General features: G+C 39.6%; 1 protein-coding gene across 3 annotated transcripts in view; it reads left to right on the top strand.

The window, feature by feature from the left end:
• Nucleotides 1-27,988, top strand: part of SPON1 (spondin 1) — a 408,791-nt gene that overhangs the window by 325,599 nt on the left and 55,204 nt on the right. For all 3 annotated transcript variants that reach the window (XM_067462685.1, XM_067462684.1, XM_060766576.2), the window contains exon 7: nt 1,479-1,543. In XM_067462685.1, the coding sequence (XP_067318786.1) occupies nt 1,479-1,543 (65 nt within the window). The remainder of the gene's footprint in view (nt 1-1,478; nt 1,544-27,988) is intronic.

The following is a 27,988-nucleotide window of genomic DNA, read 5'->3' as shown; positions in this document are numbered from 1 at the left end:
ACATAACAGTTTAAATAATGCACCAGCAAGGCCTTTTCACGAACCACCATGAGAATTTCGGGGGGGGGGGGCTGAAGCCCCTCAAGCCCCCCCCCCCCCCCCCCCCGGCTACATGCCTGGTACCAACTACCCAGTTTTACTCACTTTAACTGCCATGGCTCAATGTTACAGAATCATTACAGTTGTAGTTTTACTTCCCTTCCAATTAGTGCTGGTGCCTTACAAAACTAAGGGTCCCCGGTTTCCATAACATTGAAATATTATAGTTAAAGTGGTGCCAAGCTGCATTAATTCTACAGTGTAGATGCACCCTGAAAGGGCTACGAAGTTCACCTCAATATCTTGGTGAGAAACTGAATGTATGGGCTACACAATGAGTTAAGCAGAAAGCAACTGTGTCTTTAGCACTTTCTCTTTCATCCCTAGGTTCTACAGCAGTGGTTCTCAACCTGTGGGGCCCAGGTGTTTTGGCTTAAAACTCCCAGAAACCCCAGCCAGTTTACCAGCTGTTAGGATTTCTGGGAGTTGGAGGCCAAAATATCTGGGGTCCAACAGGTTGAGAACCACTGTTCTACAGATTGTTTGTGGACAAATCTCAGTTAACTGCAAAATAATTTCTTTTTCCAATCCCGGTTTGATGCTATTTGCAGTAGATAAACAATCAACAGAAGATGGCTTTACTTTGAGGTGACATAACATATAAATACAAGCATCAAAATAAGAATTGTAAATATTTTCAAAAGAAAGCTATGACTTAAATGGAGGGGGGGGGGGCATTTTTGCTGCCAGGTTTCAGATTAAATGTGTGCTTTCTGCTCCTGTGTGCCAAAACAAATTGTCTGTTAGGTACTATATTTACCTAAATAAGCAAGGGGAGGATGAGAACTACTGCTTTCTCTCAGGCAGCAAAATTGTTTAGGATGCATCTGCACAGTAGAATTATTGTACTTTGACACTAATTTAACTACCATGGCTCAGAGTTTTGGAATCCCAGGAATTGTAGTTTGTTTGGCAGAGAAGTTATAAAACTACAACTCCCATAATTCCACATCCCTGGGCTATTGAAGTTAAAATGCTGTCAAACTGCAATACTTTTACATATAGATGCACTTTAAGGTCACTCTCATATGTACCAGTGGTACTTTGGGTAGGCTGACCTTTGAGGGGATGTCGACAGAAGGGATGGTGAAATTAAGCTGGAAAAAGATACATGTGCTTCAGCATACACACATACAAGACGATCTGTACAAATAGTACTAAACATTATGTCAGTGCTATCCTCATTGTCACCCAAAGGAGGAAAATCATTCTCTGAATAGAAATGGGAATGAACTATATCTGCCTTCCCAGAAATTATGAGGAGCAATTTGAATTCAAGTGCCTTTTCTGCCAGTTACAAATCACCGCAGAGTGTTATTCACCATAATGCTGTCCAAACATCATTTTATTTATTGAAGTTTATTGCTTCTCTTTTGCAGAGTGATGAGGTTTTGACTGTCATCAAAGCAAAAGCACAGTGGCCTGCCTGGCAACCACTAAACGTGTAAGTAGGCAGGGAATTAAACCTCCCGAAAGACTTTTTTCTTCTACACTATCCTCTGACAGAATACTCTGAATGTCTTGCCTTCTTCCAAACTTTTATTTGTTTCAAAGAGGAATTGGGGCAAAGTGCTGTTGATAAATGGGTTCCTTTTCAGTTTGTTTGTTGTCTCTTTCCTTTTATAACTCTAACAATATTTCAGCAAGGAGATGAGGAGTTTTGCTTATTTAACAGGCACTGTAGACAGAAATGGATATTCTTCTATTGTGCTGCCCCTTGCTTTGACAGTGAGGATAAATCTGCAGTGCTCTAAATTAATAGGCTGATGACATGCATGCTTACTTAGAAGTGAATTTAGCTGGGTTCCATGGAGTTTACTCCAAAACATCGTGAAAAAACTTTGATTTTTCAACTGACCTGACATAGAGCCTTGGAAGGTTCGGTGGAAGGGCTAGGAGTCTACAACAGGAAATGTTCAGCACCCTGACAAAACTACAATTCTTAGTTTGTGAGAGAGGAACAATGGCCATGATTTTGTGATATGACCATTCCCATTTAAAACAGGGCTAGCAAAACTTTAGCTCTCTTTGAAGAAAAATCCTCCTACAATCCCTCACTGTTGTTCTTTCTGGAAAAGTAATGAGAAGTATTGTAGGCCTGAAAAAATTGAACAAAGGTTTTTATCGCTTATTTAAAGAAAAATGCTATTTAACAACTGGATAACCTGCACCTTGAATTGGGACTGGAAAGGCCAGACAATGGATAGGGTTTGGGGGGGGGGGGGGGCTAGTCAACGGATGAACCAATTGTATTCCCTCAGATTCAATATTCAGCCATGTAATAGGCATACTGAAAGAACAGGCAAAGAAGGCAAATTCATATCCCCCATAATAAATAATAATAATAATAACAACAACAACAACAACAACAACAACAACAATTTTATTCTTATATCCCACCACCATCTACCCAAAGGGACTCTGAGCAGCTTATATGGGGACGAAGCCCAGCAAAAACAGAATAAAATGTAACACAGATTTTTAAAAACTTACATTTCAATAATTAAGACAATAAACTAAACAACAGACATCATAAAAATATAAGTAAAACAATCATCATCAACCAGCAGCTGAGAACAGTGGGTGTGTTCAAATCTAGGACAGGGTAAGGGCTTGTGCAATAAAGCTATATGGGTGGGGTGAGTTATAAAGTGCTACAAGGCCAGACAATGGATAGGGCTAGTGGGGGCGAGTCAATACATGAACCAAATGAATCAAAGGCACATTGAAACATCTAAGTTTTCAGGTCTTTAGGACAGGGTGGGCGCAAATCTAATCTTCCTGGGGAGAGCGTTCCAGAGCTGGGGAGGGGCATCACCAAGAACGCCCTCTCCCTTGCCCCCACCAACCATGCTTGTGACAGAGGCAGGAGCGAGAGAAGGGCCTCCCCAGCAGATCTTAAAGCCTGCACAGCTTCATAGGGGAGGATGCGATTGTGAAGATAGGCAGGACTTGAGCCATTTAGGGCTTTGTAGGTGATAACCTGCACCTTGCATTGGGACCGGAAACCTATCAGCAACCAGTGGAGTTGTTTTAATAGGTGGATTGTCTACTCCCTATAATTAGCTCCAGTTATCAATCTGGCCGCCAACCTTTGTATCAATTGCAATTTCCAGGCTGTCTTCAAAGACAGCCCCTGTGCTCTTTATGTCTGCCCTTCTTCTAACATAGAGAGCAGCACTGTGGAGAGCCTGCCTTATTGTTGTTGTTAACAGCTGTTGTGTTTATTTCAACTTATGGCAACTCTATGAATGATAGTGCTCTGTTTCCTGGTTTTGCATTCCACTAACCTATGGTTAACCACAAATCTTTTTCTCCTTGATTTCTGCATAGAATCTTTCAATGTCTTCCTCCTCCTCCTCCTCCTCCTCCTCCTCTTCCCCCTTCTCCTTCTCCTTCTCCTTCTCCTTCTCCTTCTCCTTCTCCTTCTCCTTCTCCTTCTCCTTCTCCTTCTCCTCCTTCTCCTTCTCCTTCTCCTTCTCCTTCTCCTTCTCCTTCTCCTTCTCCTTCTCCTTCTCCTTCTCCTTCTCCTTCTCCTTCTCCTTCTCCTTCTCCTTCCCCTTCCCCTTCCCCTTCCCCTTCCCCTTCCCCTTCCCCTTCCCCTTCCCCTTCCCCTTCCCCTTCCCCTTCCCCTTCCCCTTCCCCTTCCCCTTCCCCTTCCCCTTCTCCTTCTCCTTCTCCTTCTTCTTCTTCTTCTTCTTCTTCTTCTTCTTCCATTATAGATGAGTTTAAACTTAGATTATGATTATCTTGTTCGATTTTCCCTGAAGTCTTATTGATATTATTCAATGAAACTTTGCATTATATGCTTTGACTGCTTTTGGAGCATCTCTTCTTACTTTCCATGCCTCTCCATTTCTTCTTATTTATTTTTATTGTATTTATATACTGCTTTTCTCACTCCTGGGGGGATTCAAAGTGGTTCACAAGATAATCCATGGCAAAATGCAATACCTTACACATATAAAACATCCCATCTCAAATTAACCACATATAGCAATAGATTAAAACCATTAAAACTATAAAACTATAAACAACAATCACAACACAAAATAGAACATTTAAATCTTTCATCAATTCCGAGGTTATCTTTAACTATTTCCAGATGTCAGTACTCCTGACATTCACCAAATGTCTTCTTAAACAACCAGGTCTTTAGTTGTTTTCTAAATGCTAGGAGGGAGGGGCTGATCTAATCTCATTGGGGAGGGAATTCCACACCCAAGGCCACACCACCGAGAAGGCCCTGTCTCTTGCCCCAGCCAATCACCCCTGCAAAGACTGTGAGACTGAGAGCAGGACCTCCCCGGTAGATCTTAGTGTTCTAGCTGACTCATAAAGTGAGGTGCATTCAAAGAGGTAAGATGGACCGGAACCGTTTAGGGATTTCTAGGCTAAATCCAGCACTTCGAATTCTGCTCAGTAGCACACTGGCAGGGGGGCTGTGTGCTCCCTGTACATTTTTTATTTTCTGACAATCTCCTTTCCTGTGTCATTTTCTAAGTAAAAATGTCTCCACCATTCACCCCCAAATATTGTTATGTCGATAAATTCCATTTGTTGTTTTTCTGTGGGGTTCATCTGCAGCTGCCATGTAAAGCAAATTGAATGTGGCAGAAGCAGATGCAAAGTGAATATGCACATGTCCACATACACAGTACTGGCAGCAGATTGAGACCTTGCAGGTGTTAATTCGTGACCCTCTGTTGAAGATTATAAACAGCTCCCTTGAGCAAGGAGTTTTTCCAGAGGGTTTAAAAGAGGTGGTGGTCTCTCCCCTGCTGAAGAAACCAGACTTAGATTGTTCAGTTCCCTCCAGTTACCACCCAGTTTCGAATCTCTCGTTCCTGGGCAAGGTGATTGAGAGGGCCATTCTCTCCCCTCTGTTGTTTAACATTTATATGCGATCACTTGCTCAGCTGGTTCGAGGCTTTGAGCTTGAGTGTTCCCAGTATGCTGATGACACTCAGCTGGTGCTGAGGATGGAGGGCAGACCGGACTCTGTACCCGATTATTTTCATCAGTGTCTCGAGGCTGTTACTGGATGGCTGCGTGCCAGCAGGTTGAGGGTGAATCCAGCAAAGATGGAGATCCTATGGCTGGGTCAACCGGGCAGTGGGGATATCCAGCTGCCTACTCTGGATGGCGAGGCGCTACACCCGTCATCATTGGTAAAGCGTCTGGGAGTCCTTTTGGACCCTCTGCTGACAATGGAGGCCCAGGTCTCTGATGTTAGAGGAACTGCCTTTTTTCATCTGCGGCAGGCTAGACGGCTGGCCCCCTACTTGTCCAGGGACGACCTAGCTATGGTGATCCAGGCTACGGTCATCTCAAGACTGGACAACTGTAATGCCCTCTACATTGGCCTTCCTCTGTCGGTGATCCGGAAGCTCAAGTTGGTACAAAATGCAGCTGTTCGGCTTCTTGCAGGAATTCCGATGAGATGCCACATAACACCAATCTTTCTGCAGCTGCATTGGTTACCAATTGAGCACTGGATCACTTTTAAAGTGATGGTACTCACCTTTAAGGCCTTGCTTGGTCTGGGGCCGATGTACCTGAGGGTCCGCCTCACCCCCTACCAATCTCTGTTCTGAGGACCAAGATTTATTGGAAATTCCCAGTGTCAAGACCTTGCGTCTAACAGCAACCAGACGCAGAGCCTTTACAGCAGTGGCACCATCACTCTGGAATACTCTGCCACCTGAAGTCCATGTCTTGTGGGACCTATCAGCTTTCTGCAGGGCATGTAAGACATATCTGTTTCGACAGGACTTTGATCTTTGATATTGTTGTTTTTAAATTGTTTTTAAATTGTTTTAAATTGTTTTAAAATTGTTTTAAAATTGTGTTAGATTTTAGCCTTTTCTTGTAAGCCACTCCGAGCCCCAGGGGAGTGGTGGCATATAAGTTTGAATACTAAATAAATAAATAAATAAATAAAATATGCACCACAAAGGTTGGGGTCCATTCACCTTTTGAATCCTTACAACCGTGACTGCACAGCTATGCTAGATTCAGAGACTTTTTTTCCCTTTCCACCCATTGCTCTAGTGCTCACATGCACACCAGACATGCAGTGAGACAACAGATTGGAAAGTGAAAGTTGCCAGGCACAGCTGGAATTTCATTGCCGATAGAGTCATCTGCGCAGTTATCTTTGGGTGATTATGGTAAAGCTCTTCTGGAGGCTGTCTGCGATGACTCCTCCCATTCCTGAATTGGTTTAGTGCTAAGATGGAGTCCTGACAGGAGTGCACATTTTCCTTGAAGCTCCTACTAGCATAGCCTAGCCTCTTGCTCTCAGGAGTACACAATCCCAGCACCCCAAAAAGGTAGTGCTGTTTGTGGAGGATAGCTCCCATACACATAGGAAACTCATTGAGTCTGTCGTTTTGCTTTCCACATAAGAAGAAGGAGACAGGACTAGCACACTCTCCTGTTGCATATCATTTCAACAAATCTAATGAATAGGTGTTTTGTCTCTCCCAAGATCATTGACAAGTAAAACTAACCCATAGCATCTCTGTCCAAGAAAAAAATGAGACCTGCTTAGCATTGGGAGAAACTTAAGACATTTTTGTTAATACAAAGTGTGAGCATAGGATGAATTAATAAACATCATACATCTTGACTTTCAGATTTCTTTCTTCACTTTTAGTGTTCACTTTTTGAGAGAACTTTTTAAATTTAAAAATTATATACATGTTTTTCTAAAGCATAGCTGCAGAGGACATTATAGGACAGTGATGGGGAAACTAGGTCCTTCCAGATATTTTGGTCTACAGTTCCCAAAACTCCTCCAGCATGGCCAATTAAAAAGATTTGTGGGAATTTCAAGCCAAAACAATAGGAGGGTCAAAGTTTCCAAGCTTTCTCTCAAGAGGGTAGCTTCAATCCCACACATTGGTTTGTTGAACCCAATGTTCCGTCTTTCAGAATCATTTCATTTTTTGCTTATTGTATTGTTGTGGGCTCTATTATGCAATCATCATCCAGGCCCTTAAGTTTTGTTTGGCTGAGCCATTTGTTTACATCTCTTTTCCAAAATGGCTTTTATAGTGATTTTGTCATCAACACCCTCAATGAGGCAAGTCTTATGCTTGATTTGGCCAACCCTGTGGCATGTGTACTTTGGCATTTCATGTGTTCAAGCTTTTTGCCTAAACTACATATCATCTCCGCCATTCTGTCTGTGCTTTGGCTATGTGAAAAATTGCCTTTTCCAAGGTTGTCATCCCTGCATCTTTGTAAAGCAGGATTAAAGAGAGAGAAAATAAATCTCAAATACCCTGGGCTTTTTTTTTAACCAGGGTGTTTTAGCAGTGAATAGTTTTTCAAACAATGCATATCTAACCTTTTACCCACATATCTATTTAAACATTTCTAAGCATGTTTGCACATTCTTAGGCTTTTAAGACACTTTAAATGTTTATAGAATTACTTACTTCAGTTGCCATGCCATTAAATTTCATCTCATTGTAAACAATGTCCACAAGAACTTATGCAAATATCAGTAATTTAAAATTTCATGCAAAGGTTTGCTCATTGCTGTCAGGGCACATCTACACATTGCTTATTCGGGAAATTAGATTTGCTCAGAAAGCATATCTGATTCCCACAGTCCTCACATGAAGCATGGACTTCATAATCACAATGGCAAATCTAGAATGGGTTCAGTCTGCTTTTGATACAGTTAGTTTCCTGGTTTTAGGCAAAATGTATCCTGGCAAAATGTGTCCTGCCTGTCTTTTTTGTAAACATTTTATCATATTTACTGTGTGGACCATGGTGGAGTAATGGGTTAAACCGCTAAGGTGCAGAACTTGCTGATTGAAAGACTGGTGGTTTGAATCCATGGACGGGGTGAGTTCCCGTTGTTGGCCTCAGCTTCTGCCAACCTAGTAGTTTGAAAACATGCAAATGTGAGTAGATCAATAGGTACCGCTTCTGCAGGAAGGTAACAGTGTTCCAAGCAGTCATGCTGGCCACATAACCTAGGAGGTGTCTATGGACAATGCTGGTTCTTCAGCTTAGAAATCAAGATGAGCACCACCCCCCAAAGTTGGACACTAGACTTAATGTCAAGGGGCAACCTTTACCTTTTTACTGTGTTGTACAAGAAAGAATACATTTGCACTGTAGAAATAATGCAATCCAACAACACCTTAACTGTCATGGCTCAATGTTATGGAATCCTGGGGTTTGTAGTTTGGTGTGGCAATAGCAGAGAAAGCAAAAGACCTAGGAAAACTATATTCCCACTATTCTGTAGCATTGTGCCAGGGTAGTTAAAGTGCTGACAAACTATATTAATTCTACTGTATAGATCAGGAGTTCTCAAACTTTTTCAGCTGCAGAGCCCTTTTTGAAGCAAAAGTTTATAATTGAGCCCCAATAAATGTTTATATATATATTGTGTGTGTGTGTATCACATATGGGCAAACTTTTGAATGCAACACATTTTCAAATTTGACAGATGGCCCAGCCAGGGGCAAATGGATAGAGAGTGTTTGTGTGAACTAATTGAATAAAACATGAACAAATTCCTATGCACACTGCAGATGTCTTGTTTGTACTGCAAAAAAATGAAGGGGGGGGGGGGAGGGGGAGAACAATACAATATTTAAAATGAAGAACATTTTAACCATCATAAACTTAACACTATTTCAGTGAAAGACCCCAGGGGCCATCAGTGCACCCCCTGAGCAGTGGGGGGGGGGGTTAGTGGCAAGGGAGGCAAAGGGTGGGGGGGAGGAGCAGGAAAGACAGAGGAAAGCTTGGAGGGGAGGAAAAGGAGGGAACCACAGAGACCCTCAGTAGGCTTCATGGAGCCCCACAGTATGTTTTGCAGAGCCCCAAGGGTTCCGTGGAGCACACTTTGAGCACCCCTGGTATAGATGCATCTAAAGTGAGGATAAGTGTTCTATGTTTTAAATTTGCACTGCAGTGGGAATTATGCAACCATGCCCTTAGATATGCTTGGATTACATATCATAACAGCCAACATAGCCAGTGATGAGTTGCAGTTTACCAACTTCTGAGTGACTGCACAATGTCCACTCATCTTACATGTGAAATGTGTCTCTTTCATCCTCTTAGCAGCTGGACATCCTCTTGCATGTATCTAGAACAGGAGTTTTCAATATTACGACCTTCAGAGATGTTGAACTTCAAATGCCAGGATCCCTAGCCATCGGTCACACTTGAGGGACTCAAAAAAGAATCAGGGGAACCAAAGAAAGGGTGTTCTAGATGTTCCTCTAAAGTTTCTATTCAGGAGTAAATTTCTCAAGCGGCTTGAAACAATAAGAAACAGAAACCCTAAGAGAGCTGGATGCCAAACTGTGTAGAAAATTAAGTAATAAAACAAAAAGACTGGGCCAGCAGAGCATTTATTAAAGTAAGGTAATAGCTTCAGGCACCAGGATGTATTTGTGACAAAAAGCCAGCAAATGTTTGATTATTTATTTTATTTTCATTGTTGGTCTTTCAAGAAGGAATTGCGGAAATTTCTTTCTCGTGTATCCTAATAACATAGCTGGCTGTGCGTATTGCGCTTGTTAACTTTTAGTCAGCAAAGGCAGGTGGATTATGAGTTCCAGGTCAAGTAATACAATACTTTTGGTCACTTTGAAATGGGTGGGGGCCTCTATGTCAGAATCCTGCCTAGTTAGTTGTTCATCCTATACAAAATGTTGGTCCTCTTGTCATCCATCCATTATCTGTCTGTCTCTCCATCTTTTTTTCTCTTCCTCATTCAGATAGTAACAGGAAAGTCTTTAGATCAGTGGTAGAACATAAACTTGACATAAAAACTCAAAACACACACTTTACATACAGAAATTGGTTTCAAGGCTTTTAATCCCTATCACCCCTGGAAAATCTCTGGTCTGGAATCTCAGTTTCTGTCAGTCAGCGTCACCATTACTAGACTAGAATGACTAGCGAACTGACTTGGTACGTGTCAGCTTTCTGGGTTTACAACAGTAATTTTTCAACATGCTTTTCAACGGTAAGTAAACTGAGTAAACAAAGGTTCTGGTTCTGCACTAGGAGATTTAGCTGCAATAATCTCCTGTCCAAACCTCACCAACCCACCTTTTCTCAGATGCAACCCTGGCCATTTCCTGGCTGGTGGAGAACAGAGAGAGCCGTATAAGTATCTGGCTATTTTCCTATCGATAGGTACACAGTGAAAAATATCTGAGAAGTCTCCTAAGGGTCCCCTGGAGGTCTCTGCCAATTATATCATGGGAGAATAGCTAGCTGCTGGTTTGCTGCTGTATGAGTTGTGATGGCATACACCATCTTGGTTCATCTTGAACAGCCAGGGAATGCTTGATGTTCCTTAGGACAAGGTTGGGGATTACACAACCCTTACCCAATTCAGGTGTAGTGCTATTCTTCCCAACCACAGCCACTTCCAATACAGTACAAATTCACACAATCAGGACTAATTAAATACATGTTGTTGTCTGAAGATGAGAAACAAATGGCATCTCACTTGCCTCTTTTCATGATACAAGGAACTAAGACAGGTCAAGTTACTTTCACACCTCAGGCAGAACATACCCCTGATAGTAAAAACAGAGGACTAACTGAAACTACAACTAATGTTTGAAGTGACTTTTCATGGTACCCAATCCAGCTTCATGAAAAATTTGAGTTGTGATCTGGCCACCCTGGGGTGATAAATGTCACTTATTTCTGTGAATATGAGTTTGCATAAACCATGCAGTTGTCATGTATGTTTCAAAGAGGATATGAAAAGTAGATAAAATAATACCAGGTTAATGAAATATTTTAGAGACTTCAAAAGATGATTGAGTTTTTGCTACTCCAAGGCATGCACATTTCTATAACCATCAACATTTACCCAGTTAAAATATGCCTGTCTTTTTGTTTTGTTTTAACAATATTTGTTTTAGTGATATGCATTCAAAGAGGATTTCAAGTTAAAAACAGGACAAGAAGAAAGCCTGCCTTTTGTCTTAGATAAAGACACATTGTGATGAAAAGTGAACAGACAACCCCGCTGTAAATTCAATATACCCAAGATGGCACCAAGAGCTCTTCTATAGGATGTAACACTCCTATGGGAAATGGACAAGGGCCCAGGCAGAACAATGCAGGGTTTAATTTCCACATATCAATTTCTTCAGAGGAGTCATTTCCCTTCTTCTTGATAGAGATGAGAAGTTCCCTTTGCCTAAAGAAGCCAAAAATGCCAAAAGAGATGAAAAGTTAATTTTGCCAAAAGAAGTCCAACATAGCAAAACAAAACACATTGATTTCTTCAGAGGCAGAAATGATTCCTTGATGCAAAAACATGCATCATGCTTCACTTACTGAAGAATCAAACATAAATCATCCTGCCCTATATGTCTAAGTCATTCCTCTAAGAGTCCCAGGGATAAACTTTAGCTGTATGAGAAGCATATTTCTTGGTATTTATCTCCCATCCTGTCAGGTTTTTTCTCACACAAAACATTCCTGAACCATCCAGGGATTTCAGAGAGCATATTTTCATGAGAGAAACACTATCCATGGCCCCAAGGTTGTTTCCTATTCCCTTCTCAGGATGACATTCATGCCATTTTCCTCTGCTTCCAGTGTATACTGGACTCTGGGTTGAGTAAATGTAAATAGAGTAAATGGGTTGAGTAGACTAAATAGCATTTATCACCCAGTATCCTAGTGTGAAAAAGAAGAAGGAAACATTCAATGCTTTCAGTGGGCAGCAACAGCTTTTTTCTGTAGGTGATAGAGCAGCAAAGTAGATAGCTCTGTGACTGAACTGTGAGGAGACAGTGAAAAAACAGTGAGAGTGAATAAATCAGCATGTGAAGCAATACAGGGAAGCAGCAAAAAACAATTTTAAAAGGACAGGAGTGTTGTCAGTAGTAGTTTCATCCACACCATACACTACTAATTCCTCTTTCAGTGCCACACCTCTATTCTGTGGAATCCTATGGTTTGTTGTTTGGTGAAGTTCTCAGAAATTCACTGCTAGAGAGCTCTAGAGTTGTTATCTGGCTGAGTTGAGGAACTCTAATTTCCCCAAACTGGAAATCCCAGCATGCAAAAGGATGTTGCTCTGACAATTAAAATACTTTGAAACTGCAATAATTGTGGACTGTGGATAGACCCAAGTATCACAGTCCCAAGCGTTGCAAGCATGAATAGTAGTGATTGGGATGAAAGGATCATCACTGTCCTCTACTTCTAGCAACAGTTTTTACCATTATCACGGCAATAGTTTCAATTCTGGATCACCCTTAAGGTGCCTTGTTTCTATAGCTGTGTTTGTTAGCTTGTTATTTTACTGTATTTGGAGTTATCAAATGGGTAGATCTACCAACTGGGATAATTTTTACATTTCTGTGTTCTATTTTGTCTTTTCTAATTAAACTGTGGTTTAGAAACAATTAAAATAAAATTATTTTACCTCAGTAAAATAAAATTAACTCATTTCATGTATTACATAATAGAACAAGTATGTGCTAGTAATTCTACTAACTAATGGGTATGGATCACTTCTTCAGAAAGAATGATTTGCCAAGGCATAAGATTGTACTATATATGACTATGTCAAACAGGGTTTCTATATGTTCAAGCAAGATATTACTGCACATTAATTATGCTGAGATAATGATACGTAAAATATTTCTTTCCCCAAATTGAAGTCTCCAGTGATCATAAAGTTAGACTACAGTTGTCATAAAAATATGTCCCTAATCTTTCAGTTTTAAAGATATCACATTTTCTCATGTGATGAAATATGACTAATTATAATTGTTCTAGTAGTTATCAGGAAAATGTCAGTATTTGTCTGAAGTTAAAATATGTCACGGATATCTGGAAAGTTGTGACTGTTTTGCTGGATTTTTATACATTGTTTAAAGAATATGCACTGGCTGCTGTTAGACACAAGTCAACATTTTGTCATTCCTATTGTGTCTGTTTTGGGTTGGATTTTTTTACTAGCTGTGTAATCCCATTGTTAACTAATCTGATGAAAGGGAGGAAATACAATTAACACTTCATTTGCAGAAGTAAGTTTAGAATGAAGCAGAATACCAAATCCCAAGGCTTACATTCAACAATCAGCTGTTATTAGTACAAAAACAATTATGGAAAACTGAGGGCATTGACTTTTGCTAGAAATGCGAGAAGTGAAGAAAATTTTCACTTGAGGGCAAAACACTTTTTAGGTGCAATGCCCTCATTTTTCACACCTAGTATCTACATTCTTGGTACATACCTACACTAACCCCAGGAATGAGAAGAGGAGGAAAGAGGGAGGAAGAATCCTTAGTTTTCTGAGGTCTGGAGGTCCCAGGCTTCAGGGGGCCTAAACAGGGAAAATGTAAGCAATGCACTGAAATGAATTTCAGCATCTTGACAGACCTATTGCTCCATTTAGGAAGGAGGATCTGGTTATGCTTCTTGCTGTGGAGTTCTGAGTGACCCAAGACACTTTGCTGCCTAATATGGTGCCCTCTCCCATTCCTTGTAGAGTTGGCTACAGTCACTGTCAAATCTCAATACTAGTGGCAAGTCTGCATCCTTTAAGATAGCGGTTCTCAACCTGGGGGTTGCGACCCCCAGAGGGATCGCTTAGCCATTTCAGAGGGGTCGCGGCACTGCCTCGTTCAGCCCTGCCACCTTTGCCTCCCCAAAATGGCTGCCAGGCAACTTCTTGCAGCTAAATAGCCAGCCAGCACCCACACTACTTCTCCTCTTTCCTCCTCTTTCCACCTCCAGTGGCGAGGAGACACAGAGAGGTGCTTGAAGACAGAGGTGTGCGTGCATGGCAGGAGGAGCCACCCTTTCCTTTTTCCCTCCCTTTTTCTTTCTTGCCCTTTCTCCCCTCTCCTGAATGAAAAGATAAAAATGACAAGAATTGAGCAGGAAAATAAAATAAAGGGATATAAAAAGGAGAGAGAAAAGAGGGAGGAAGAGAGAAGGAAGGGGGAAAGAAGGAGGGCAAAAAGAGAGAAAGAAAAGAAAAGGGACAGAGTGAGAGAGAAAGAGAGGGACCAGAACCTGCATCTGAAGAAGGACATCAACAATCTGTAAATGGGGCTTGAGGGGTGGTGGGCCTTCTGGTCTTCCACCTCCCTCAATCCGGTGGCCTCTGAGTGGCAATGGGTGCTCAGGGGTGGCTTGTCTGCCGTCGCTCCAGCATTCGTAGGTAATACAGCAAAGAGTGAAGTAAGGCAAGAGCTGAGGTCCAACAGTATCTGGAGGACTCCATGACTTCTATCCTTGTATCAATGTCCACAAAGGAGTTGAAAATGTGAGAGCTATATTGCAACTTGCAAACATACACTTTGCATAAGGAGTTGGCTAATATAATATTCAAATTTTTGCAAAAAGCTAGTCCTTACTATTTCATTTTAACATTACTTTTATGTTGGCACATTGGAATAAAAAACGAAAAAGAAATGAGAAATTATTTTAAAAGAATAACTTTAATTCAGTTTTTGTCAAAACTCTTTTTAATTTTATTTGAGAATAAACATTGGTTTTCCCTGATGCGACCTAGAGTTGTGCTGAAAATCCTGGTAATTTAGCTGGTTTAGTTTCTCTCAAAATTTCTTAGAAGTTTTGCTGTGGATGGATAACCTCAGGGAACCTCCAATTTCATTTTAGATTGTATTTTCAGTGACATACAGTTACACAATTAACTGTGTAAAAACATCTCTATTTCAGGAGAATTTTGTTTTGTTATGTAGACTCACTAATGTCTTCAGGGTTGAGAGAGGGCTATGCCAGTTATAGAAGGATAATACTGCCCTGAATGAAGAATTTGCCTGATATATTATGCGCCACCGCCTCTTAACTTGAAATTTACAAGTGATCTTTTCCATATAAATGACTTCTTTAGATCATAATCATAAACTTCTTCTATAAAATAGTCAAACCATAGCAGTCAGAAATGTTAGGCATGACTTGTCTGCCATTCTTCATGTAATAAAGTCACTATGAGGTGATATTACTACATAAAATGTAAAGGATGAATATTTTATTGTATGCATCCTTAAATTGTGATACATTTCCACCTTAAATCTGATGATTAGTTCAAATTAGATTAGATTCACAGAATAAATGAGTAGTTATTTAGTCAACACCATTGATTCAGTGGGGTTACTGCAGTTGAGACTTACAGTTGATCTACACCAGTGGGTCTCAACCTGTGGGTCCCCAGGTGTTTTGCCCTACAACTCCCAGAAATCCCAGCCAGTTTACCAGTTTTTTTTTGTTGTGTCAGGAATGACTTGAGAAATGGCAAGTTGCTTCTAGTGTGAGAGAATTGGCCATCTGCAAGAATGTTGCCTAGGGGACACCCGGGTGTTTTTGATATTTTACCATTCTTGTGGGAGGCTTCTCTCATGTCCCCGCATGGAGTTTACCAGCTGTTAGGATTTCTTAGAGTTGAAGGTCAAAACATCTGGGGACCCACAAGTTGAGAACCACTGATCTATACTTTTGAAAGCAAATTGGAGAACCCAGCTTAGAGTGACTTCATCACAACTCACAGTTTTGGTTATTTCAGAGTTCTGAATTCTGTTCTGACCATGTAACAACCAAAATCTCTCTCCTCAAAAAAATTAAGTGTTAAATTAAGCAATGTAATCTCTTCCATCAGCACAATAATTTCCATGCTGTTGAAAAGCAGGGAATCTCCAGGAACATATCTTGCTATTTTCCTGTAATGAGACATGTTGCAAGGCCGTCATCTGTAGGGACCTCCCCAGGCCCCCAGATGTCCCTGCAGATATCCACAGATTTGAGTTATAGAAGTCTAACAAGAACTGGTTTATTTTCAAGGATGTTAATCTGGAATCCAGAAAACACCAAGATGTGGTCAATGCATATTTATGACAAGGATATGAATCCTTGTCTGATTTTAACTGTTGTTTTAATAATTGATCTTTTAATTGTTTGGATTATAATGTTTTTGTTTATCTTCGAATTTATATGTGTTGGCATCGAATTGTTGCCTGTTTATGTAAGGCTCCCCTGAGTCCACTAAGAGGTGAGAAGTGCCAGGTACAAATGTGAGAAATCACATTCCTCCCCAATAACATTTAAGCTTAAAGTGACTGCTCAAAAGTGACATTGTGGGCAAATCACTGCTGCTGGTAGTTCTGAGGAATGTTGGGCTGCCTAGACAATCACCCGCAAATCTCCAAACACTCAGAAAAACTGCTGAAATGACAGAATTTGCAACTAAAAGTGGCTTCAAGCCATGATTTCCAGGCCATTTTTATCTGCCTCTGCACCTCCACTATAATAGCTCCCTCATGCCTTATGTACATGTAGCTGCATTATTTCCATGTTTGAGTTCTTTGATACTTTGAGAAGATGATAATCATTTAATTGGAATCATTATAATTACTAGCAATTATTAATTTTCTTTATAAAATAATCTTCTTGATATGATGGTATTCAAAGATAAACAATAAACATCTGTGCTGAAAAACAGGCCTCGGCTGTCACAAAAAAATCAATTCCTAAAACCTTTCTATTTGACAGGAGAACAGGAAAGTCTTTTGTAGAATAACCATAGTTTCCTTGATCCATGCAGTTCTGTTGGTAGTTCTTTTAGAGGCTGAACAAACTCTGGAATTTAGTTAAAGAAAATGAAAGATTTACTGAATTGCTGTATAATTTGATACTATATACAAGATGGTCATTCAGTGGTTAACATTAAGAAAATACACTAGAAATCCAGTTATACAAGCTTTGAATATCTGAATTTTCTGATGGTCTCTTGTGGTTTACAATGTCTACATAATCTTCCAGAAAATAATTCAGCCATCAATCAGTTCTGAGAAATCTGTGTCTAGTTCATCTAGCCAAATGGTATTTCAGTCAGTTTTGATAAGGTAACCAACTTAGATGCTCATTTGCTTTGGGTGTGTGACTTTGCTCTCTTTATTAAAAATGATCTGGGACAAGTGAAACAGACATTTAGCCCATAATCTGGCATGGATTTATCCCATCATCCAGTTAGGATCAACTAATGGGTATCTCTTGAACTTTTCTGATGTATTAAAATGGGGAAGCCACAGATCTTGGTAGGAGAACTCCCTTCAGTAATATAAGAGTTTTTTGAAACACACACACACAAATGGGTAGACAACATTACATAGATATTTACCATGTTAAAAATCAGTCGTCCAAATGGAGAATCAATTCTAGGATACAATGTTCCCATGAAATTTAGACTTTTGAAATGAAAAACACTTCCCCACATTAGTGACCATGGTGGAGTTTCTAGGATCAGAGGTAACATAAATCAAGCCACTATTATACTGTTTGATATAGTGCAATCGATGCCAGAGTGATAGTGGGAGAATAAGTAGTTATTACGCTGTAAAACATTAATTTTCCTATTTAAAAGGTAGCATGTGGCATTAAAAGGTGTTTTTTAATTACTCCCTTGTGTCTTATGTACATAGCTGCGTAATTTCCATGTTCAATATCTTTGATACTTTGAGAAGATTTTTAATGTTTTTTGTAAACAGTGAAAAGAAACAAAGATATGGGTATTTTCCCCCAGTGATGAGGTATGGAAAGGTTTGGCATTTCTCCTCCATGGTTTTAATTTTCCTATTTTAGGAGGTAAGCATGAACACATGTTCCTGCTTATACTGGCCAAATGGAGCTATGGCTGATAATTGTCCTCATCATCTGCTTCTTAAGCAACATGTGGGGAACATTTGAGCCAATCTGACAGGCTGTGTAATTCAACTTTGCGGCCGTCCTTCGCTTGCCACTCAGGAGCATTTGCAAAAAGACTGAGTAAAATAAGCTGACATCTCAATTCCCTAGCCTGCTCACTCTTGTTAATAACAGTGTTGACCTCAACCTGAGGCAGCTGTTTTCATATTCTAGACTATTCAGCCCACCTATGGCCATTCCTGAGGGACATCAACAGGGAAGCAGCCAGGCTTAATAGCTGAACAGCTTGACAGCCCTAACACCGAAATGAAGAGCACTTTCAGAAGTGCCCTTAATTAATCAACACATGTCCAGCTGAGGCAATTAACAATACCCTCCATGTTGTTCCCGTTACATTTCACACTTTGCCACAGCGTGAAGCTTTATTTGCCAAGTTTAATTTTTGTTACTGTTGTAACCATCCAGAATCCTGGGGCTTCTGTGGTTTCCTAAGAAAGCTTCTAGCTCATCCCAAGCCACTAAAGATACTTAAGCCACTTGGTGAGGAACAATTAAGGCTAATTCATAACATTATTCATTCCTTTCTTAATTACCATATATTTACCTGCATTTAGATTTCTGGAAGGGGTTTTTAGGTGATTTCACACACATAGGATGTCTGCCACAACTGAGTAATAATAACAACTTCAAACTTGAGTATGCAGCATTTATTGTGATTTATTATCATTTCCCCAGAAAGCTCAAGGAAGTCGACAGGACTTCCCGCATAACTGCTCTGGACTTCATCACATGGATGAGGTCCACTGAATCGAGGCAGCAGCAGGATGGTAGCAGGGCAATCCCTGTGCCCCGGGCACCAGATGACACTTTCCCATCCCACATGGGGAAACATCGCTACTCTGCCAAAGCCCCATTGTTTCTTATGGAACACAAGACGGCTTATGTGTTGGTGCTGCCTCCCCAGTTCGCCCAAAGCGCCCCACCAGAAGTCACCTTACATCATATAATGGGTGGAGTGGGGCTTCCTAGGACACTTATGTTGCCCAGTGTGATAAGGTTGTAAATCTTCATAATTAATACGTGAAGTGAGGGTGCAACAACACTGTAGAATTAATGCAGTTTGACACCACTATGAAATCCTTAGATTGGTAGTGTGGTCACTCTTTGGGAGAGAAGGTTAAAGTCCTTTCAAGATGACATACCATAATGCCAAACTGCATTAATCCAATAGTATCGACATACTCTGGTTGAATGTCCCAAATTCAACCAGTGAATTTAATGGCTGAGTTGAGACCTTCAATCCAACTTTCTACTCACATTATAAAAGTTAGCAGCATAATAAGAGTTTTTTTCTGTGTGGTCTAATTCCACACTCTACCAGTAACATCTGTTAGCAAGATATTACATGGCCTAGCTTATTAATGTTGCTCCTACCTGTCTTACTATCATCCATGCTTATAGAGGGAATATTTTCTACTTCCTATTTTCATATACTTTCCCTATTATTTTGCAAAGTATAGAACTGAAGCGAAACTATAGCACCAAGACAAAAATTGCATTTCTCATACTTCCTAAACTGGTGATTATTTTCCAAGGTCACAATTTTGAAACCCCTCTCATATGGTAGAAGACATAGGGATTGTTTTGGAGTCCTTTCCAAAACAATCTGAAGAGAATATTTGAATGTACCTGGCTGTGTAGGCAGACTCTGGCCCCTTCCACATCTGAATAAAAGCCCACAGTATCTGCTTTGAACTGGGATATATGACAATGCGGACTCAGATATTCTAGTTCAAAGCAGATATTGTGTGTTATTCTGCCTTGATATTCTGGATTATATGGCTGTGTGGAAGGGCCCTCTGATGTAGTTTCCAAAGTGACCAGGGAGAAGGGGGATTATAGTTATGTCCCTTGCTGGAAGGGTCCTCCATTAAATGTTGCCTTTAATAATAGAATTCAGCATGTTAGCAAACATAAAAAAGTCTGATGGCCATTGAAGAACATATTCATACAACAATACTATTTATAATCCTCTCATTAATAATAGATATATATCATTAATAATAAATCCTGATGATGATAATGATGATAACAGCACCAGTATTCGTAGAATATCAATGTTGTAGGGGTCTGTTAATTTTCAAGGAATTTACAGACTGCTTGAGAGTGTGCACAGGTCAAGGGAGATGAGAAATGCAAATATTCAAAAGGATTGAACAAATGCAGTTTGAAATAACATTTGAATATGAGTACAAAATAATTCATAGAAAACAAATCTTGGAGGGTTTTTGATTTTTTTAAAAAAAGTATCAATGAATCAAGGAAGTCTTGTATATTTAGGCAAAAGTGTAACTGGATCTCTCATAAAAAGATGCCAAGAAGGTAGGGAAGGGCCACCATGAATGTCCCTTTCCATGACCTCATCAAGTTCAGTCAGCATTGCACAATAAAGCCATGCCCAGATAGCTGTGATCACATGTTCATAGCAATAATAACAGGAGACTAAGGAGTGGATGACTTATCTCAGCACTCCTGTCCTCATGTTTGCTTGTGGATATTTTTGTTTTCTTGCTCATAATGGGGATATTTTCACCTCTTTTGCTACTTGAAACACAATTGTTGGCAGAGACAGCTGCTTTTGGCTGCTTCCCCACTCATTTCTCTTCCACAGCATGCAATTCCTGAAGCAAGAGAGGGAATGGAAGGCATCATGCAGATGGATGGGTAGGAGGCATCAAAGATGAGCAGCCAGCTGCTTTTTATCAGCTTTCTTGCAGCACAAAGACTTTCTTCTCATGTAGTTGGGGAATTAGCAGCTTTCTCTAAACTATTGTCAGCCTTTCTCCCCCTGGAATGATCCACACTGCAGCTTCCTACAAGCCACACAAGTAAAGGGAAGAAGAGGTCTTATGAGCGGAACTCTCCCCAGTGACTAATAGTTATTTACAGCAGAGTCAATTCAATGTTAGTGTTCCCACTTCCCAGTAAATGAAATGAATGCCATGGGAGCACCATCACGTCTTTAATGCTGGAGGAAACTTGGCTCAGCATGCACTCACTCACATCAGTTAGATCTCTATAATCAGTTATCCATTATTTTTTAAAGGAATCTGTATACAAATGCAATTTGATTATGGGCTAATTACTATTTTTTATTTTAAAAAGGATGCCACATGGACCATTCCTCTTATTTGTTCTCTTTCTTGTTTTAAGTTTGAGTAAACCCCAACTGTAGTATGTTATAAAGAAAGCCAGTGTGGTTCAGTTTTGTCTAGCAGGACCTGTGGGAAGAATAGAATTAACAGGAAAGCCAATGAGCCATTTCTAAGGGAAGGGACTGCTGCTCAATGAATCCCTTGTGCAATGTAGGTGCTGCCTCCAAACATGATTGGTTGAGAAATAAAATTTCCACCTCTTGTAATTTTAGTAAGGGTTTGTGAGGGTTTGTTCTGTGCTTTTAACGCCACATTGCAAGGTCTACTGGGTACTGTAAAATAGTCCAAAAGGGTATAGTTTTGACTTGCATTGCAGTGGCAGAAAGGTTGGAAACTAAACTCTGACTAGCTCTGTGGTCTGAATAAGTGGAAGGCAAGACCTGAGAAATGAATGGTTACAATGACACATCATGTCAAAGCCAGTCTTCTCATGGTGAAAGATGTAGTATTTGAACCACGACCATTTAGGTTCTTTCTGTGTGTGGGATTAGAAACAACCAAGAACAGAGCTGAATCTGTTATTAGGTAGAGTGAAGCAGCTACTTCACATAGCTAATCTTGAAGGACATATTGGCACCCCCTATCTTTGGTCTTCTGAACTTTCTGGTCATTCTCCTTCTATGGAGATCAGTACCATGTGTTTGAACCTCTTAAATTAGCAAGATGCCCTCAAATAGAGAAAGGGACACAATTTTGTCATCAGTGATGAAGTAAGGTTCAGTCACTAGTTCAGTTGGCTTCTATATAAGCAACTAGCCATCCCCTGCCATGTGTTGCTGTGGCCTAGTCTGTTGATTTGGAAAAGAAAAGAATGAGAAAGTGTTGGTTTTTAATATATGCAATTTCTTTATGCTTGTGGGTAAACAGTATTTCTTGCTGTTTCTTTGTCAGGGTTGATGTGGAGTCTGGTTTGCCCACCCTGGAACATGGAAGATATCACTGTCCTTCTTTAAGGGTCCCTTTCAAATCTATGATACTATATCTGTGAATCCTATCTATCTCTATCTATGACTGGATGGCTCTTTGTCAGGAGGACTTTGATTATGTTTTCTTGCCCTGATGAAGGGAGTTGGATTGGATGGCCTTAAGTATTTTCTGTTGGTCATGGAGGTTCAGTGTGGGAAGTATGCCCCGATTCTGTCGTTCGTGGGGTTCAGAACGCTCTTTGATTGTAGGTGAACTGTGAATCCCAGTGACTACAACTCCCAAATGTCAAGGTCTATTTTCCCCAAACTACATCTGTGTTCATATTTGGGCATATTGAGTGCTTGTGCCAAGTTTGGTCCAGATCCATCATTGTTTGAGTCCACAGTGCTCTCTGGATGTAGATGAACTACAACTCCCAAACTCAAGGACAATGCCCACCAAACCCTTCTAGTATTTTCTGTTGGTCATGGGAGTTGTGTGTGCCAAGTTTGGTTCAATTCCATCATTGGTGGAGTTCAGAATGCTCTTTGATTGTAGGTGAACTATAAATCACAGCAACTACAACTCCCAAATGACAAAATCATAATTTCTTGAGTGATGGTCACTCATTGTGTTGTGAGACATTTTGCTGCCAAATTTGGTGTGATTTCGTTCATTGGTTCTTTTGTTTTTAAGGTACTCATGCACAAAGCATTTATATATATATATATATATATATATATATATATATATATATATATATATATATGGTTGGTAATTGTTTCCCTTTGTCTGGGGCAGCAAAGTATCTTGAACTGGTTTTACTCTTTCAAAACTGTGATACTCTCTGGACTTCCAATATAAACTGACTTTATTTGATTTATGTAGTACAAGAGCAATGTGTTGATAAAATATTCTCATTTGAAAAGTAGGCTAATATGCATAGGGTTTCAAAAAGATGCATAGGAACATTTTAATCAGTAGGAAGGTGTATACAAAAATGCATGCAGTTGGAAAAATGTGCAAATATTCAAAAATATGCAGGTGAATGTATACAAATTTTAGTTGTTAGAAAATGAGTACATAAGACCAACATGGAATAGATTGAAAAGTAGGGTTGCCCCAAAAAAATACAGGACAGGTATTCTATATTTTTAATAGTTAACTAACCCTGGGGGCGAGGGGGGGGGGATAATGTAATGTTCCTTCAGACAGACTTATATGATGTCTGCCTCTGCCTCCAAAATTACATATTAGCTGCTGATTCCCTTTCCCCCAATCAACACAGACATTTTTTCTAGCTGTTGGCTAGCAGGGGATTACTAGATGAGCATCCGGCTATATTCCTGTAGCTGGATCTTACCCTTCAGTGCTGTTTATCCAGCTATAGATGCCAAGCTGGATGGTTTCATTCCACTTCCCTGCTTCCACTGGCTTGTGGTGGTGGGAAGGGGTGGATGGATATTTTAGCAGCTAAAATGCAAGCTGTGGGTTACTATTAAAGATACAGGAACCTTGTCCTCTATGGAAATTAGCAGCCCTACTGACAGTTGGCGGGAAAGACGTTTGGACAGAACACTAAATCATGGACTGCTTATAGTGAGTTCAAGGTGAACACATTGTATTTGGTCCCAAACCCACATAATTCATCAAACAATAGCATTAGATCTTGAAAACACTGCCTCTTACAAGATCTGTTGGCATGTTTCTTCCCAGTGTGTTACAAATTTGTGAATATAGCATGCATCTTTCTTTCCTTTACACATTATCCCATCTGGATTACTGAAACACACTCTACATGGGTCTGCTCTGAAGAGTGCTCAGGAACTTTAGCTGGTCCAAAGAGCTTCAGCCAGGTTGCTGATTGGGGCTGGCTACAGGGAGTGAGCAACCCCCCTGTTGTAGCAGCTCCACTGGCTGCCACTCTGTTACCATGCCCGATTCAAAGTGCTAGTTGTAACCTTTAAAGCCCTAGATGATTGAGGTCCAGGCTATTTGGCTACCTGCATCCCCTTGTACAAACCTGCCTGGGCCCTGAGATCTTCAGGAGAGGTCCTTCTCTTGGCCCCACCTCCATCTCAAATTCAATTAATGGGAGCGAGAGAGCACATATTTTCAGTGGTTGCCCCTTGAGTCTGGAACTCCCTGCCCAAGGAAATCAGAGCGGCCTCCTACCTACTGTCCTTCCGGTGGCAGGCTAATTTTTTTTAAATGCCTGTTTTTTTTATTCAAACAGGCATTTAAAGATGAAGGTATTTAAGATCTAGTCAGGGAATGCTATGGTTTTTAACTTTGAATATGTTTGATGGATTTTAACTGAATGTTTAAGTATTTGTTGTGTTTAGTTCTGTTTTAATGTTTGTATATTTCTATATTTTAAATTAGATACCAATGATTTTATGTCAAGCCATTTCGAGTCCCCTTTGGCAAGATAAAGTGAGATATAAATATAATAATAATAATAATAATAATAATAATAATAATAATAATAATCTGATCTACTTGGATCTACACACATTATTCACCAATACATCACATAGTCCTAGATACTTGAGAAGTGTCTGATGTGTGATCCAATACAAAAGCCAACATTTGCTGTGTACTAATTTATTTATTTTATTTATTTCGTGTACTTCTACCCCGCCCTTCTCAACCCCCGAGGGGGGACTCAGGGCGGCTTACAAACAGGCACAATTTGATGCCTAATCTTGTTGTGTATCAAATAACAACAACAACAACAATAAAGTGAATGAAGCCTGGGATTTTCTTCTTTTTGTAGTGAAGTATTGCATGCATGTTTCCCTGCATTATAGTCAACTCTAGTTGAATGTAACTTCCTTTTATTGCACCCACATGAAAATGAAATCTCTAAAGCAATGGTAAAACTGCAGACTTCCAACATACATTCTTATTTTATCTTCTAACCCCAAAATTAGTCCTGATTCTTGGGGAAAAAGTCGAGCTTGTGAAAAGTTTCCGCGATCTAGTTATCAGGGGAGAGAAATGAAGGTTTCCTCTCTCCCACTATGAAATTTCCTTTCAGTTCTCTTAATTTTGAGCAATACAGAGAGCGAGTCACTGAAAACCAAACCATTGGGACTTTCCTGTCCCTTCTCTTTATTGTCTAAATTGCATATCTAAATTCGTAAATGAAGTTGTAAGTTACTGCAGAGTTGGAGAGTGAAGGAGGTATCATTGGCAACATGAGTCCTTTTGCCCTCATTATCCTCCTCTCCCATAGCTTTACCCTGTGGCAGGTGCAATGTCTATATGCTGTCATTTGTCCTCCTACCTTTTCATGATGTGGACTTCATATTTTCTCCAATGAAACAAATTAGAGATAGGTATTTCTGCTCTGATCCCACTCCTCCACTGTAAAATGAAAATGAAAGCATCAGGAGAACTTTGATCTTTTGTGCCTTAGATCATTTGGTTCTAAAATAATGGCCTACATCCAATTGACAGTTTAGCTGGAGTAGAACCACTAGAATCATTACTATTAATGTAACTATGTAATTATGTGTGCCACTCCAAGTCCCTTGAGGAGATGGAGCAGGGAACAAAGAGATTATAATTATTATTATTATTATTATTATTATTATTATTATTATTATTTTACTGACACAAAAACACAGTATGTCACAGTAAAATAATAATAATAATAATAATAATAATAATCATCATCATCATCATCATCATCATCATCTATTTGTATCCTGCTCCATCTCCTCAAGGGGACTTGAAGCAGCTCACATAATTACATTATTATTATTATTATTATTATTATTATTATTATTATTTTACTGACACAAAAGCACAGTTTACTGACACAAAAGCACAAAAGCAAACGAGATCTATATGCTGGATTTCGTATCAAAAAATCACAAGTTGAACATTTCCCAAACGTCTAGGACTGTGTGATGTATTTTCGAATGATGCACGCAGATCCTTTCGCAGTTGACAGATCGTGATTTTGTCAGTGTTTATTATTTCCAAATGCTGGCCGAGATCTTTTGGCACGGCACCCAGTGCACCAGTGACCACTGGGACCACCTGTACTGGTTTATGCCAGAGCCTTTGCAGTTCAATTTTGAGGTCTTGATAGCTGCTGAGTTTTTCCTGTTGTTTTTCCTCAAAGCAGCAGTCACCTGGTATGGCGACATCAATAATCCAGACTTTTTTTTTTCTTTTCCACAATCATGATGTCTGGTGTATTGTGTTCCAAAACTTTGTCAGTCTGGATTCAAAAGTCCCACAGTATTTTTGCATGTTCATTTTCCACGACCGTTGCGGGCTTATGATCCTACCAATTCTTTACTGCTGGCAGGTTGTACTTGTGACATAAGTTCCAATGAATCATCTGGGCCACAGAGTTGTGTCTTTGTTTGTAGTCCGTCAGTGTGATTTTCTTGCAACAGCTGAGGATATGGTCCATGGTTTCATCAGCCTCCTTGCACAGTCTGCGTTTTGGGTCATCCTCTGATTTTTGCAATTCTGGCCTTAATGGCATTGGTTCTGATGGCTTGCTCCTGGACTGCAAGAATCAGGCCTTCTGTCTCCTTCTTCAGTGTTTCATACATGAGCCAGAACCAGGTCTTCTCCCTGTCAATTTTTCCTTCATTTTTGTCAAAGAACTGCATTATTATTATTATTATTATTATTATTATTATTAGATTTATCTTTTGGCAATTCAATAGATCTACCTAAACTGGAATTAGCAATAGAATTTAGGCTTGGAACAAGAGGGTACCATGCAAGATACAAATGGTTGAGTCACAAAGTTTTCTTGTTCATACTGAAAAGATAAAAAAGAAAGCTCACAATGTTTATCCTTTTTTCTTGTGTCTGCAAAATAGAAGACAAATCAGAGGAGGCATGAAATTAAGCTACGATTCGGCTATGTGGTTAAGTTTTTGAGTTACTGAAATTCCCACTGAGGGACAGAGCATTAAGAAAGACTTTGAAAGATGTAAGCACCTAGATAATTTACTGGCCCTGGTCGATTCTACTGTGTTTGCTGAATGAGATTCTCTGCTAAACCTATACTAAACCTGCATTTAATCAGCACTGACAAAGGAAGATTTAAATCAGTGAGCTTCTCACTTTTGATAAATGAATAGATTTAGATAAATATTAATGAAATCTCTGAAGCGCCGACTCTAGAGAACTAGCAACAAGACCAAGTCACTATTGTCAATTAGTCTTCCAAGAATATCCTTATTAACAATGCATAAAGACATTTTCAAGTAACACATCACGATCCCCAGTGCATACAAAGTTAAATTCACATAAGACTATCCAAACTTTTATTTAATTTATAATAGAAATTATATCTCCATTTTCTTTGCCTGCTAGTGTTGTAATTTATTCTCTCTCCATATTGAAATATCAGGAATAGTAAAGTATTTGTCTTTTCCTGCCTCTTAAAATATAATCACATTTGATTTTATTAAACTGTAACCCCCACCAGGACATTAAAAAAAGGTGGCTCTTTAAAGTGCTTTTTAAAAATTAGACTGCTCAGCTCACCTTTTATACTAGAACACAATACAACATCCATTAGTAAGGGACTTTGTGTCCCTTCATTATTTTGCACTTCACAGTATCCGTTTTTAAAAGGGTAAATCACAACTGAACAAACTGGCACTGGAATTGTTGTTTTGCTCAGTTAATCATGTCCTTCATCTATCCAACTGAGACGTATAATTAGTGAAAAGATGTATTTGAACACACAAAGATAAAACTTCAAAGCATTTGCTCTGAATATGACTAATAACTAGACTTTTGAATTGTAAAATGCAAACTTATATTGAACTCTAATTAACTGACAGTTATGTTCACGTTTTAATTTTTATTTGTTATCTCCCTGAAAGTAGAAAGGAAAGCTGGTATCATAGTCCTTTAATCAATTCTCCGTTGTATATCATTAGCATTTCATTATACCAATTTTGTATTAAAACAATTCTCTTTAATAATTTGTAATTGAAGATGTGTGAATAATTTCACCTATGGTCAATAGAATTCATTCCAGAGTTACATGGAAATAGGGGTGAATTGTTTCATGTTGC

The sequence above is a fragment of the Anolis sagrei genome, chromosome 1 (genome assembly GCF_037176765.1).
Source record: "Anolis sagrei isolate rAnoSag1 chromosome 1, rAnoSag1.mat, whole genome shotgun sequence".
NCBI lineage: Eukaryota > Metazoa > Chordata > Lepidosauria > Squamata > Dactyloidae > Anolis > Anolis sagrei.
This window is presented reverse-complemented; position numbering and strand designations above follow the sequence as displayed.